The sequence below is a fragment of the Protopterus annectens genome, chromosome 6.part0 (genome assembly GCF_019279795.1).
Source record: "Protopterus annectens isolate FY-2018-M chromosome 6.part0, PAN1.0, whole genome shotgun sequence".
Taxonomy (NCBI): Eukaryota; Metazoa; Chordata; order Ceratodontiformes; family Protopteridae; genus Protopterus; species Protopterus annectens.
The window spans coordinates 472,324,897-472,340,654 of record NC_056737.1 but is presented as its reverse complement, the minus strand read 5'-3'; the positions used below and the strand labels follow the sequence as shown (position 1 = coordinate 472,340,654).

Sequence of the window (15,758 nt, the reverse complement as noted above, 5' to 3'; positions counted from 1 at the left end):
TAAGCAGAAACCTTATGGATCCTCACGAGTGGAAACTAAATCCACAGGTCTTCAGCATGATAACAGAGAAATGGGGGAGCCCAGACATAGATCTATTTGCCTCTCCTCAAAATTATCAACTGAAAAGATTCTGCACAAGGACTTATCACAGACAAGCATGGAAAGTGGACGCCCTATCCTTCAGTTGGAAAAACCTATCAGTTTACGGCTTTTCTCCTCTGCCCAAGGTCCTCCTAAAAGTCAGACAAGAGAAGCCAAAAATGATATTAATTGCCCCGGACTGGCCCCACCAGTACTGGTACTCAATGCTAAGAAACTTGTCTCAGTACCCAGCTTGGACTTTGCCTCAAAAACCACAACTACTGTCCCAGCAAAACAATCAGATCCTGCACAATCAACTACAGACTCTGAACCTGGCAGCATGGCGAATCCTGTAATCATACAAACAACACCTCTCAGTAAAGCTATGATGGATGTCATTTTGGAAGCCAGAAGGCCTAGTACTAGAAAATCTTATGCTGACAAATGGAAGAGATTCTGTGCTTGGAATCAAGCACAAGGAACTGATACAGCAGAACCACATATTCCTCAGATGTTACAATACTTAACTGAGATTTCGGCTCATTACAATACAGAGCCACCAATCTTTTCTCATCCTTTACTAAAGCAGTATTTTAGAGGAGCCAAAAATTTAAGGCCTCCTAGAAGATCACCATTACCTGCATGAGACCTCAATTATGTGTTGGAAAAGCTCACCCTGCCTCCATTTGAACCAGCTGCTACAGCTGATATAAAGTTCTTATCATGGAAGACAGCTCTGCTACTAGCAATTGTTTCAGCAAGAAGAGTTTCATTGCTACAGGCCGTCATGGCTGTAGAGCCTTTTATCATATTTTATCCAGACGGTGTCTCTGAGGACAAATCCTACTTTTATGCCTAAGGTCGTTTCGAGTGTGGCTCTTAACCAAACAATTCATCTTCCAACTTTTTATCCAAATCCGCAGAACAAAGGGGAGAGAATTCTGCATTCCTTGGACGTACACAGACAGCTAAGATTGTACTTGAGCAGGACTAAAGCTCTAAGAAAAACTGAGCAATTACTAGTGACATATGCTGCAGGATCAGAAGGAAAGGCTATTTCAAAGCAGACTATTTCAAAGTGGATAAGCCATTGCATCCGTTTCTGCTACTTACAACATGGCAAACCTGTCCCCAAGGGCATTAGGTCTCACTCCACCAGGGCTGCAACTACTTCAGCAGCCTTTCTCAGAGGAGTACCAACCAAGGACATTCTAGAGGCTGCTACTTGGAGTTCTGTTCACACCTTTACAAAGCATTACCATTTGTCTCTCTACTCTAAGTCCAGAGCAGACTTTGCCACTGCAGTGTTGCAGGGCCTTATAGCCTCACCTAATGCTGTTTAGCTCCAGCCTCCCAACCATAGCTTTGGGATTCTACCCAAATGTAATGACTGCAACAGTGAAACACGAAGAACATAGTACAGTTGTGTGTACACATCATAAATGTAGATGTTTGTGTGTATTCACTGTTGCAGTCCAGGTTACCCTCCCGCCATCCCCCTGTCATTCTACAGTCTATCTTTCCTTCTCTGTCTTCTATAACCTATGTGGTGTATTTGCTAGTAGATGAAGGTAAAGTTTGTATTGATGCATGTATATATATAAATATTTATAATATTGCACCTGACATCAGGGGCAAGAAAAACTAAAGAAAATGGCGTCGGCTGCATGTTTTATACCCCTGACGACCTGACGTCATGGAAGAGAAGACATCAACTGACACAGGACCCAAGACTTTGGAATTCAGGCCGACTGAGGGCAACCTGCCAGCAGATTACCCAAATGTAATAACTGCAACAGTGAATACACTCGAACATCTACATTTATGGTAAGTGTACACAACTGTACTTTGTGGCTCTTGTAAATGCTGGTATGAAACCTAGTAAGTAGAATAGTAGTAGTAATAAGAAATGCATTTGATGAGATGCTTCTTTTGATGAATTTGGTGTTTTTATGTATAATTTAAATTTCATGAGCAAAGCTTGAGAGGTCTATACAAGTTCACTAAATACTAAAATGGTAACATAGTCTTGCTGTCAGCTGTTTTATCCTATGCTATTTTAATTTCTTTGTAGCTATTAACTTTCATTTGTACTTTCATGTTAAAATATTTGCTTCTTCATTACATGTGGCTTGCACAGAATTGTACTGTTACAGTCAATGTATTAATATAAGTGATTTGTAAGGTGAGTGTCATGTTGTGGATTCTGAGGTGGCAAACATCTCTGTATTTTAGGATGTTTGGTTTGAATTGCATTTCTAGATTTTACAGTATTATTCATTAAAGTCAATGGAGCATGCACTCAGGATGCTGAGCAGATGTGATTCACTTTTTTGTGCCATGTAAGAAATAACATACCAGACAAGGCAGGAATTCTCTTAGAGAAACGTACAGTTTAGCTTAAACTGGGAATAACTGATACTCCTGGTTTGTTGCCTGTCCATTAATCATTTTGAGCTTAGACTTTCAGCTGCCTAGACTGATGGTAGTCTATTTGGAAAACATTCCCTGAGGCAGTATCATTTCTTTACTATAAAACTAATCACAGGAGGGAGGTGAAATTTGGTCGTCTGAGTAAATAGTCATTTTCTTTAGTTAAAGCCACTATATAATTCTCTATTGCTGCTTTTAATTTTAAAGATAAATTAAGTGACAATATATTTTGGGGAATTTTTCAGGATGGCTGTGTGGTATTTGGGGTGTGATTTGCCAACACTGTGAAATCCCACTCTCCTCTCCTTTTTAACAAGGTTCAAATCCTGCACTGGATTTGCATTCTGTAAACTCCATGTGTGTGTGTGTGTGTGTGTGTGTGTGTGTGTGTGTGTGTGTGTGTGTGTGTGTGTGTGTGTGTGTGTGTGTGTGTGTGTGTGTGTGTGTGTGTGTGTGTGTGTGTGTGTGTGTGTGTGTGTGTGTGTGTGTGTATCCATGTGTATATGCATATATATGTGGGTCCCCTTCTGTATCCCAAAATCCCCAAATCACGAAGATGACAATGCCAAGACGAGAATCACGAAAACAGGAAACACCGAACCACCGAAATTTAACTAGGGCAAGTAAATAATTGCCCAACATGGGGAATTATGCCCTTTCTCCAATGTAGTGTGGTCCCGGAGTTGGTATATATATAGTTGGGGGGGGGTGTGGGGTAGTTTTTGATGGTGCGGTGAGTGGTCGTGTTGTTTTGGATGAATGTTTTTCTCTGAATTTCAACAGGAACCAGTTTCAGATTATTATAATTCTCGTTCATAGTATTTCAGCAGTGTTTAGTATTTTTCTTTTTATAATGCCATTGAAGGAAAAGCTTCATCAGGAGCTCTTCTTTAATTAATCTGACAGCCAGTCTTTTGTATGATACTAGAATAATCAAAGGGCTTGTGAGCATATTCATTTTGCAGAGAGGTGATGTGGGAGCGCCATGAGGCTAGACAAGATGTATCATTCTCTCAGCCATTCACATTCCAGGGAAGACAAATTTGCTGGTGGACTGACTGAGCCAGTACCTAACTTTTCTTATAAAATTGTTTATTTGGCATTCTCATCTGATCAAGGTTTTTAAGGAATGTGCCACCCGAGAGGTCATACTGTTTACTGCTTTGGAGAATGTGACCCTCCCATTTATCTTCTCACTGCAGCAAGGAAGGGTGGCATTAGAGATAGGGACATAAGCATAATAGACAAGCAATCACAGAAACCATAAGAAGCCTAGATTTATACACCTTTAAGTAGACACACTTTAAAGTTCTTGTCACACTTTGAACCCTTAATTGTGCCCACCACCCAAATCAAGCTAAGCCAAACATGATAATCCTGGTGTAAATTTGTGTATCCCTCCAATTATTAAGGCTAGCATTAAAGGCAGATAAAGTAGTACTTTGTTGGATATGTGGTGATAACTTATTCTGTAAGTATAGAATACATTGACCTATCCCTCCAATGAGTCTTATTTTTCTGTTGGTGTAAACTTATCCTAGTATGGGTGTTTGTTGAACTACCGGTTTTGTGAAGAAATAGGAGATCAACTAGGATATTGTCTTTCATGCTCAAAAAGTAAGATACAGATCGCCTTGTAGTAGTCAGACTACTGTGTATAAGGAAGGAGAGTTATGCAAATTATTCAGGATAGCTGAAGGATTTAATGCTTTTCTAGTTAAGCAGTATACTTGGGGTTTGTACATACCAAAAGGGACCTTGTGCTGAATGATGGGTAGAATACAATTGTAAGTTTACTTTGGATCTTGAAGATATGCTTATTAAAGCCTTCATGCCTGCTGACCATCTAGCTACAGCCAGTTGGCCTTTTATTCCCCAGTGCCAGAATAAGAGTTGATCATGACATGGCCATTGTTCAGTCAGCCATGGGAATTTTTTTCCATTTATGGGACATAAACCCTCCCCAGTGGCTGACATGAAGGCCGGCTACACCTTCTCCTGTGGGCATGTACATTACTGTCTAATCTACATGACGACTATTATGTAAAAGCAGCCTAGTACAACTAAGGTCATTCCCAGCACCTAATGCTGCATGCTGTATATCTCTTCCTGCAGTAGGTGGCAGAAATGTAGCTGGATGGCTGTCTTCTTCCCTTTAGGATGGGAGAGCTGGTATCCAGCTGCTTACTCCCAATGTTCATCATGCATACAGCTGCAGTCATCACACTTGGGTTATCCTGCCGTCAGGCAGGTCCTCGGTCGGCCGAATTCCAAAGTCTAGGTCCGGCGTCGGTTGTCGTCGCTTCTTCCCTGACGTCAGTGCGACAGGGGTATAAAAGAGGCAGCTGACGCCATTTTCTTCAGTCTTTCTTGCTGCGCGGTGCCCGAAGCAGAAGCAGTTCGCAAGTGCCGGTCGGCCAGCTCCTGAGATTTACGAAAAGTATTTCAGCCGAAGTCTTCTTTAAAGGTAAGTACCCCGTTGGGGAAACTTTTCTTGCCTCAGACCGATGTCAGACAAAGTTAATAATTGCATTTCTTGTGGGAAGCAAATACCACATAAGGATTTTCACTCTTACTGTATACCTTGCTTAGGGCCAAACCATGACGTCTCGGCCTACCGTTTTTGTGCTAGGTTTAACAAGCGCACTATTAAGTGCCGGGCGGAGTTCGCCCTTCATTATTTTGGCAAAAAATTTAATTATATCATGTCGTCGGATATACCGATGCCAGTTTTAGGCAAAAAACGCAAGGATAAGGACAGACATCTGAGGCCTGCACCGAGTACTGAGATCACGCTAAGGCCGACTACCGGTTCTACGGTTCTCAGCGAGGCGCCTACGCAGCCCCTGACTACTGATGAAACTATTTTACCGGCGACTTCAGTACCCGAAGTCGCAGGTTCCTCGGTCTCCATTCCCACTGCAGATACCGACGCCACTCTTGGCGGAGAAACGGAAAGTTTAGCGAGGCCTGCCATTTCTGAAGGCATTTTCAGGCCTACCACCTTCTCTATTAAATCGTTCACTAAATCTAAAGCTCCAATGAAAATTAAAAAACAGGGTCCTCAGACCCCCTCTCAAGGCCTCATGCCTAAAAAACAGATGCTTAAAATGGCTGAGGATTTGATTACACTCATTAGGGGTTCTCAAACCCCCTCAGACAAAAGACCCAGGTTGGAGGAAGACTACCCTTCCTCAGACCAGGCTTCTATTACCTCAGACCTTTCTGAGGACCAGGTTTACGCCTATTCCCCATTTGAAGACTGATGCTGAGGAGTCTATTCCCTCGGTCTCCCCCCCCCCTGAGGACTACTCTTTTGGGGAAACCCTACATACATTGAGAGAGCACTTCCACTGGGAAGGCCAAGATTACTCAGATTCCAAGAAAAGGCTCAGGGATTTTCTGCTGCTTCCCCAGCATAGGCCCCTGGCTATTCCTCCTGTCTTAGATATTTTGGATGATGTGTACGCAGAAGCCAGTCTTAATCCAGACTCTTTACCTCCTGCCCCTGTTAAACCAGACAGATATTACCGGGTTCCTGATTCTCACCAGTTCCTTTATTAAAGCCCTTCTGCTGACCCAGAAACTATTTCTCAGGATCCCAAGGGGATTAAGGCCTCTACTGCTAAAAACCCTTTACCTTCAGAGAGAGATTCCAGAGCATTAGAAAGGTGGGGGAAAAAGGTGTATACATCAGCCACTTTAAACATGAGGGCATTAAACTGTCAATTTCATATGTTAAAGTACCAGCAGTTCTTGCTATCTCAGCTGAAAAGCAAAATGACACAAACAGAACAACCAGATTTGAAAGAGTTGCAGGATTTGTTGCATGGAGCAGAACAAGTGGGGAAACATACCTTACAGTGTGGTTTTGATGCTTTAGAGGCCTCATGTAGTGCTGCTGTCACGGGGTCTGTCATACATAGACACGCTTGGCTCAAAGAGCAAACCTTACCAGATCATGTCAAAGCAAAGTTATTAGATGCACCACTACAAAAAGATGTATTGTTCGGTGTTAAAGCTGAGGAGGTACTAAAGAAAATGGAGAAAAAAGCAAAATCTATGCAAACAGTTAAAGATTTCTTGCAGGTGCAGCCTCCACGCTTTAGCAGAAACTGGCCTTCAGAAAATTGGTCCTTTCCAGCCACAGACAGACCCCAAAGGGGTAGATACAGACGCCCAAGGGGTAGAGGACAACCTCAAGGATCTTACAGAGCTAAGCACTGGCAAGCACCAGCCCCAACAGGTGGAGAAGATAGACCACAGTCATTTAGAAAACAGACGCAATGACTTTCCCCTATGCCTGCCAAACAAAGCTATAATGGCAGCACCTTTGGGCGGAAAACTGGCCTTATTTTCAAAAAACTGGCACATTGTTACAAAGGACAAATGGATTCTGGATATTATAGACAGAGGCTACAGGTTCCACTTTCACACCCTTCCAAAAATGAGAGGCATGCCAAACATGCCACAAAATCAATGGGCAGAGGCACAAAAACAAATTTCCGCTCTCATGAATATGAAAGCAATTCAAGAGGTACCTGCAAAAGAACAAGATCAAGGTTTTTATTCAAGACTATTTCTGGTACCAAGGAAGGACAAAGATTGGAGACCCATCTTAGACCTATCTATTCTAAACACATATCTAGAGGTACCAAAATTCAAGATGCTCACATTACAGCAGCTTCTTCCCATGCTGGGCAAGGAGTCTTGGCTGGTAACGTTGGACCTCAAGGAGGCATACCTGCATGTCCCTATCAGACAAGATTGCAGAAGATACCTCAGATTTCTTGCAGGTTCAACTCATTATCAATTCTCTGCATTGCCCTTTGGCTTATCTACTGCACCCAGCAAGTTTACGAAATGCCTGGCATCAGTAATTGCTTTCTGCAGACAACGAGGAATACAAATCTACCCATATCTGGATGACTGCCTGATCCAAGCGGACAGCAAGGACATTCTATTGCAGCATGTGGCGTTTGTAATAAAACTGTTAAACTGCCTGGGCTACACAGTGAACAAAAAGAAATCAAAACTAATACCCTCTCAACAGATAATTTTCCTGGGTGCCAGCTTAAATACAACAGCCCAGATGGCTTACCTCATGCCAGACAAACAAGGGCAACTGTCTCAATACTTCAACAAAATGGCAACTTTAACCAGGCTAACTGCAAGGAAAATCCTGCAGGCTCTGGGTTTCATGGCATCTTGAATCCTACTAATACCATTTGCAAAGCTGCATATGAGGAAACTACAATGGTACCTAAAAAACTTAACACAGCCACAGCTTGGAAACAATTTTACCACTCATTCCATGCCTTCAAAAGGAATTTTTGTGGTGGGCTCAAGCATGCCAAAGAAACACGGGTCTCCCTTTCTGTATACCACAAGCAAGTCAAATCATCACAACAGACGTCTCAGACTACGCCTGGGGAGCACACATGGCAGATCACTACATCCAGGGAAAAAGGTCCCAAAAACAGATGCACCTACACATCAACCAAAAGGAGATGCTAGCTGTGCAAAATGCTCTTATGACCTTCAAGGACCTACTGCATCCGGGCCAGCTATTAATAAGGACAGACAACACCACAGTCATGTGGTACATAAACAAACAGGGAGGGACGCATTCATACCCCCTGTGCAGGCAAGCTATGACCCTGTGGAACACAGCATTGGAATTACAAGTTCAACTGCAGGCACAATTCCTGCCAGGGAAGGAAAACACACTGGCAGACAACTTAAGCAGAAATATGACAGACCCACACGAATGGAAGTTGCATCCTCAAGTCTTCTCAAAGATAACTCAAGCATGGGGACAGCCAGACATAGATCTATTTGCTACCCACAGAAATTACCAGTTGGAAAAATTCTGCTCAAGGACCTATCATCCACCGGCCTGGAAAGTGGACGCACTCTCTTTCAATTGGACAGCATTGACAGTCTATGCCTTCCCGCCTCTACCTCTACTGACCAAAGTCCTATTAAAAACCAGAGCAGAGAGGCCACAAATGATTCTCATTGCTCAAGACTGGCCACGACAGCACTGGTATCCTCTCCTAAAGAGCCTGTCACACTCACCACCATGGATCCTACCTCAAGTTCCTCTTCTGTTGTCCCAGCACAACTACAAGACCCTTCACAGCCAGCTCAGAACTCTAAATCTAGCTGCATGGAAAATACCTTAATTTGCCAACAGACTCTCCTCTCCAAGGAGGTACAGGATGTCATCTTGGAGGCCAGGAGACCCTCTACTAGAAAAACCTACTCCGCCAAATGGAAACGATTTTGTTCCTGGAATCAAGCAAAGGGCCAGAATCCTTGGGTAATAAATATACCTCAGATTTTACAGTACCTAGCTGAGATGTTAAACAGTGGCCTTTCCTTCTCTTCCATCAAGATCCATGCTTCAGCCATTTCAGCACAATACAATACGGATCCTCCTTTATTCTCACATCCTCTATTAAGACATTTCCTCAGAGGGGCAAAAAATATAAAACCCCCACGGAAACCACCAGCTCCAGCTTGGGACCTCAACTTCGTATCGGAGAAGATGACACTGTCTCCTCTTGAGCCGGCTTCTTCAGCAGAGCTACAATACTTGTCGTGGAAAACAGCCTTGCTTCTGGCTATTACCTCAGCACGCAGGGTTTCGGAGCTACAGGCCCTCATGGCTGTGCAACCATTCATCATTTTCCATCAGGACGGGGTTTCCTTACGAACCAACCCTACCTTCATGCCAAAGGTAGTATCCAGTGTGGCTTTGAATCAGACTATTCATTTACCTACCTTTTATCCAAATCCACAGAACAAAGGGGAGAGGCTACTACACTCCTTGGACATTCACAGGCAACTTTGTTATTACTTGGACAGAACAAAGTCATTCAGGAAATCTGAGCAGCTCTTTGTGTCCTATGCTACAGGTGCTCAAGGAAAGGCTATTTCCAAACAGACTATTTCAAAATGGATAGCCCACTGCATATGCTTTTGTTATTCATTTCATGGAAAATCAGTGCCTGCATACATCAGATCCCACTCCACCAGGGCTACAGCTACCTCAGCAGCTTTCCTCAGGGGGATCCCTACCAAGGACATTTTGGAAGCAGCTACTTGGAATTCAGTGCACACTTTCACCAAGCACTACCACCTTCCACTATACTCAAAATCTAGAGCGGGCTTTGCCACAGCAGTCCTGCAGGGCATTCTAGCCCCTCCTAATTCCGCTTAGTACCAGCCACCCTTACTTAGCTTTGGGATTCTACCCAAGTGTGATGACTGCAGCTGTATGCACGATGAACATAGTACAGTTTTGTACCTACCATAAATGTAGATGTTCGAATGCGCATAAAGCTGCAGTCCAGGTTACCCTCCCTCCATCCCCTCTTAGGACAGGGCTTATGGCAAACACCTTTAACATACAACCTATTTGGGGTATTCCTTTATGGTGTATTTGCTTGCAACTACTGTTTTGATTTATCTACTTATGTATGTTTGCATAACATCATGTATTGCCTTCCTTTCTGGGGGCACCTGACATCTGGGGCAAGAAAAACTGAAGAAAATGGCATCGGCTGCCTCTTGTATACCCCTGTCGCACTGACATCAGGGAAGAAGCGACAACAACTGACGCCGGACCTAGACTTTGGAATTCGGCCGACCGAGGACCCGCCTGACGGCAGGATAACCCAAGTGTGATGACTGCAGCTGTATGCGCACTCGAACATCTACATTTATGGTAGGTACAAAACTGTACTTTCTTACCCCACATGACTCTTCCACTAATCAACCTCAAGTCCTCTAGGCCCTAGTCAGGATTTCATTCCTTTGTGATACATGTGGGTAAAAAGAACCTTTCTTGATGGTTGTTGCCTCTCAGAACTTCTGGCCATCGTGTAAAAAAAAAAAAAATTGGTCTTTTTAAAGGATCAGTTATCCCTCAGGCTCACCCATGTTTTCTTCGATAAGATGTGCCCAAATTGTCCTTTAACCAGTTCTTCCATCTCCCTGAATTTTTCTTTGAGGGCAGAAGCCAGAGACAAAAAGAAATGGATCATTGAAAAATGCTGTTATCAAAGTCCATTCCATTGTATATTAAGCTGCTTCCAGTGCTTGCTTCAAAAATAACTGTCTTGCTGCTGTCATCAGTTATCACCTTTACCAAACACTGTTGTTTGGACCATGTGTTTGGGAGTTAGGCTTCCTGTGGTACTTCAGGGATCCACTATATTAGTCTATGCTTTTTTATATTGTTCTAGTTTCTGTCTTCACTGGGGTTTCATACTGCTTTTGATTCATCCCAACTGTAAACGCAGAGAAATAAACTTCTCAATGTCAGGGCCAAAAGATGCATTCTTATTGTATTAGTTGATCTCTGAGGGTTCCTTATTTCATCCTAAATACACCTTCCATCCCCTCCTTGTGCCTCCACAGCTCATCCATCTAACCACTGGTGTTGGAGGTCTCTATGTCAGGCAGGTATATGTTTGTTTATCATTGCACAATATAAGTGTCCCTTATTTTTAAATTTAGATATGTAGGAATGTGTTTGTTCAGTAGTTAGGAGTTGGGAGTGAAGTGACAGGTTCATTAGCTAGGCACAAACTACCAACTGCAGAAGGTGAAGTCACATCTTGTGCCAGAAGAGAACATGCATACCACCTCTTTGTGGGTACTTCAGCCAGATTGAGAGCTGCAGGAGGGATATCCCACTGAAAGGGGGTCACCTGACACATAAATAACACAGTAAATGTATCTGTTATATCATTGGGTGACATTGTAGATCAGAAAAATAACAAAGTTATGTAGACTAAGGAGTCCTAATATGTTTTTGTTCTATTCAAAAATGTTAAGTGGTATACCTCCAGCAGTGAATGAACATTCAGCAAATACCTGAAAGCTGAGCAGGTTTACAACTCAAAAGAACACTTTATTGTGGCACACCACAGTGTTTTGTGTACATCTGCCAAACTGACTGCATTATTCAAAATTTTTCATCTGTACTTTTTTGTAGTGCTTCTAACAATTGTTAACTCTATCTTTGCTTGCAGGTGGTTGCAGTTCATTCTTTCTCCATTTGCTCCGGATCATATTCACCAGTCTCTTTTTCACAGGAAAGGTATGTGATTGATTTACATTTGTGCTGAACAAATATTATGTGCATGTAGAGTAAAAGGAGATGTAACTGCATTTTCTTTTGTCACAGTTTCAGGCAACCATTGCCAGTTTTCCCTCCTATGCAAAATACAACATGCATACAAATCGTCAGCAGGAGAATAAGATCCATCTAGTCTGGTCTTACTATGCAGTTAGTAACAGCTGGGGTTCTGTAGCATAGCAGAGAAACAATGTCTGCTTTCCCCATTTTATCTTTCATTTGTTCTTTACATAACTGAAGGCTTCCTTTGAGACTCACTCACACCACTACCCATTCCAGTAGCTTACTTTGCTTGTTTTATTTTTTTCCCAGCTAGTGTTCAGCACTTCTACATCCTTCCTTTGTGGCCCTCTATTATACTCTCATTGCATGATCTCTCAGACCTTGATTATGCTTCAACTTTTCCGTCTTTTCTGGAAGATAGTTACATCCATGCCAACCTTTTCTCATAGTGAATTTCTCCATGCTGTTTATTACCCTTTTTTTGATTTCCTCATTAACTTCTCCAGGACTACTGATGTTCTTTTGTGTTTCACTGTTGCAGTCATCACACTTGGGTTGTCTGCCCAGAGGTAGCCATCAGACGGCCCAAATGCCAGAGACTTAGTATTTCTGCGTTGGATGCTGTCTCTCCAGGACTGACGTCAGTACTGTTCCTTTTCACTGTATGGTCTGGAGAACTGAACATTGTAGTCTAGATGAAGCCTGAGGTCTTGAAGAGTGATAGAAGTGCTTCCCTCTCCCTGGTGTTTTTTTCCTCATTATGCATCTTAGCACCCTCTTTACTTAAGCTACAACATTTTTGCTCTGCAATTGTTCATATGTACTGTTATTGCTACCTATGGATTCATCTGTTTAATCCTCCCAAGTGTGCGTCTTTGTAGCATGAGTACTTCATGTAGTACCATGCATTCCTCCATATTAAATTATAGCTGTCATCTTCTGGTGTGTTTTTCCACGTCTTTTGGTAGGTTTTATCCTTCATCTTCTACCATGGCTTTGACTTTGGTGTTATTGTAGAATAGGTTGATGCTTTCCTGACATCCTTCATATTATGACCAACACATACATGCTAGATAGTAGTGGCGCAAGCATTAACCCATGCAGCATGCAAGTCATCAGTCTGTTTTAATCATATTCTCTGTGTACCACCCTTTGTGTTATATCTTAAACTGTCTTTCAACTCATTCTTTTACCAAAATAAGACAGTGAATCAGATTCCTTACTAAAATCAAGGAAAACATTTCTGGAACTCCAGGCTGTTTGCATTTAACTTCACTGCACCCTTCTTTATAAGTCTATGCTGATTCCTCCTGAATTGCATCCTGTTAGTCTCAGATCCCTGCCTCAGTACTAATACTGTTTGCAGCCTCCTGTCTTTAACTTGTAGTCATGCCAGCTATGTTCATTTGTACTGTTATCAGTAACTTAAGATGTTCTTCGTGTTTCACTGTTGCAGTCATTACATTTGGGTAATCTGCTGGCAGGTTGCCCTCAGTCGGCTTGAATATCAAAGTTTTGGGTTCTGCGTCGGTTGCTGTCTCCTCTTCCATGACGTCAGGTCGTCAGGGGTATAAAACAGGCAGCCAACACCATTTTCTTTAGTCTTTTTTGCCATGTGGTGCCCAAAGCAGAAGCAGTAAGTGCCGGTCGGCCGACTCCTGAAATTTTCGAATTTTCAGAACCGAAGTCTTCAATTAAAGCTAAGTACCCCATTGGGGAAACTTTTTCTTGTTCCATACCGATGTCAGTAAAAGTTAATAATTGCATTACTTGTGGGAAGCAAATACCTCATAAGTATTTTCATTTGTACTGTATTCCTTGCCTAGGCCCAGATCATAACGTGCCTTGCTGTCGGTTTTGTGCTAGATTTAACCAACGCAATATTAAGCGTCGGTATATCTTTGCTTCAAAATATTTTGGAAACAGATTTAATTACCCTGAGATGTCATCGGATAGCGATCCGACTACTGGAGTTCACAAAAAATGCAAAGAAAAGGACAGAGACAGACCGTCAAGGTCCAAAACCGACAACAAAGCATGTTCATCGTGTTACCCTGCTGCAGTCATCATACTTGGGTTATCCTGCCGTCAGGTGGTCCCGCAGTCAGCCAGAGTTCCAAAGTCTTGGTCCGGCGTCTGTTGCTGTCTCTTCTTCCCTGACGTCAGTGCGCCAGGGGTATATAAGAGGCATCCAATGCCATTTTCTTCAGTCTTTCTTGCCACGCGGTGCCCGAAGCAGAAGCAGTTCACAAGTGCCGGTCGGCCGACACCTGAGATTTTCGAATCGAATTTCAGTCTGAAGTCTTCAATAAAGCTAAGTACCCCGTTGGGGAACCTTTTCTTGCCTCAGTCCGATGTCAGAAAAAGTTAACAATTGCATTTTTTATGGGAAGCAAATACCTCATAAGGACTTCCATTCTTATTGTATTCCTTGCCTAGGCCCAGACCATGACGTCCCAGGTTGTCGGTTTTGTGCTAGGTTTAATAAACGAACTATCAAACGCCGTTTTGACTTTGCATGACATTACTTTGGTAGGAAATTTAATTATATCATGCCGTTGGAGCAGCCGACGACCAGCATGCATAGAAAACACAAGGATAAGGACAGGCAGCCTAGGACCAAGCCAAATTCCGAGGCCTCTGCTGGGCCTGTCGCCGGTTCTCCGGTTTTCAGAGAGGCGCCTACACAGCCCCTGATGACTGCAGAATTGGAACCCCAGACAGCTGCGGATTCACAAGCGGAGTGTACTAGGCCATCGCAGCCATCTTCATTAGGCCCTTCCGACACCGGAGCAGTAGGCGATCCTGGTGCAGTAGAAACACCTTCAGTTGCAGAAGGTGTCTTCAGACCGACTACACTCACCATTAAATCTTATGCTAACCTTAAAACTCCATTAAAACCAAAAAATACTGTAGATCAGTCTCCATTCCAAGGCCCCATGCCTAAGAAACAGATGCTTAAGATGGCTGAAGATTTGATTATCCTAATCAGGGAATCCCATCCCCCTCCAGATAAAAGACCCAAGACAAGAGGAGGATTATGCTTCCTCTGACCAGGTTTCAATTTCCTCAGACTCTTCTGAGGAACAGGATTACGCTTTTCCCCCTTATGAAGACTCTGATGCTGAAGACTCTATTCCCTCAGCATCTCCCCCTGAAGACTACTCCTTTGAGGAAACTTTACATACCATGAGGGAACATTTCCACTGGGAAGGCCAGGACTACTCTGATTCTAAGAAAAGGCTCCGAGAGTTCCTTTTACTACCCCAGCACAGGCCACTTGCAATCCCTCCAGTTTTAGATATTGTGGATGATGTTTACTTGGAGTCTAGTCTAAATCCAGACTCTCTACCTCCTGCTCCAGCCAAACCAGACAGATACTACAGAGTGGTAGTATACCATCAACTAATTTTTTTCAAATATTTATTTTAAAGTAAATAATTTTTTAACTTGTCTTGAGGTAATAATATCCAAAAATTAAAACAAATTTTAACAGAAATATTTTTTAAAATATAAAATCAATGTCTTGTAGTATAACTAATTTCTGAAAAACAACATTACAGAATTAGTATGTGCACAAATTTACTGCAAGGTTATTTTAATCAATTATTTTTACCTATTATGCAATTGATTTAATGAGTTAATTAATTTACTTATGTATAAAAGGTGTGTGCTTTTTTAAGATGGTTGTATTTGATATTGTGTCTGTTCTGAAGAAGGTATTAGAAAACGCACTTTTGTTACTATAAGCGTTATTAAACTCCACAGTTTTCATCATTTATGGTCACGATTTATTATCTTATTGGACTGTTGCTTGCACCTTTATTTGGCTGTTTTTGGGTCTCATACCCTTATTTGGTCTCCGGAGTGAACCTTGTGTGGTTTTTTGTATCGTTTGTTCACTCTTGCATCTCTTCTTTGGTTCTGGTTTTGTTTCGAGATGGCGGAGGCACCAGGGGCAGAGACCAATAATGATTCAGTGTACAACGAAAATGGTGAATTAAGGAAAGTTATCGGACAACTTTCCCAACTAGTGGAGCTTTTAACCCCAGCTTGTACTTCGATAGTAGCGTTAGCTACACAGCAT

The 15,758-nt window shown here is 42.5% G+C and overlaps 1 protein-coding gene across 1 annotated transcript in view; it reads left to right on the top strand.

Annotated features, from left to right (window-relative positions):
• Positions 1-15,758, top strand: part of INO80 (INO80 complex ATPase subunit) — a 2,478,170-nt gene that overhangs the window by 1,664,209 nt on the left and 798,203 nt on the right. Inside the window, exon 24 of the mRNA XM_044074204.1 lies at positions 11,562-11,629. Coding sequence (XP_043930139.1) covers positions 11,562-11,629 — 68 coding nt within the window. The remainder of the gene's footprint in view (positions 1-11,561; positions 11,630-15,758) is intronic.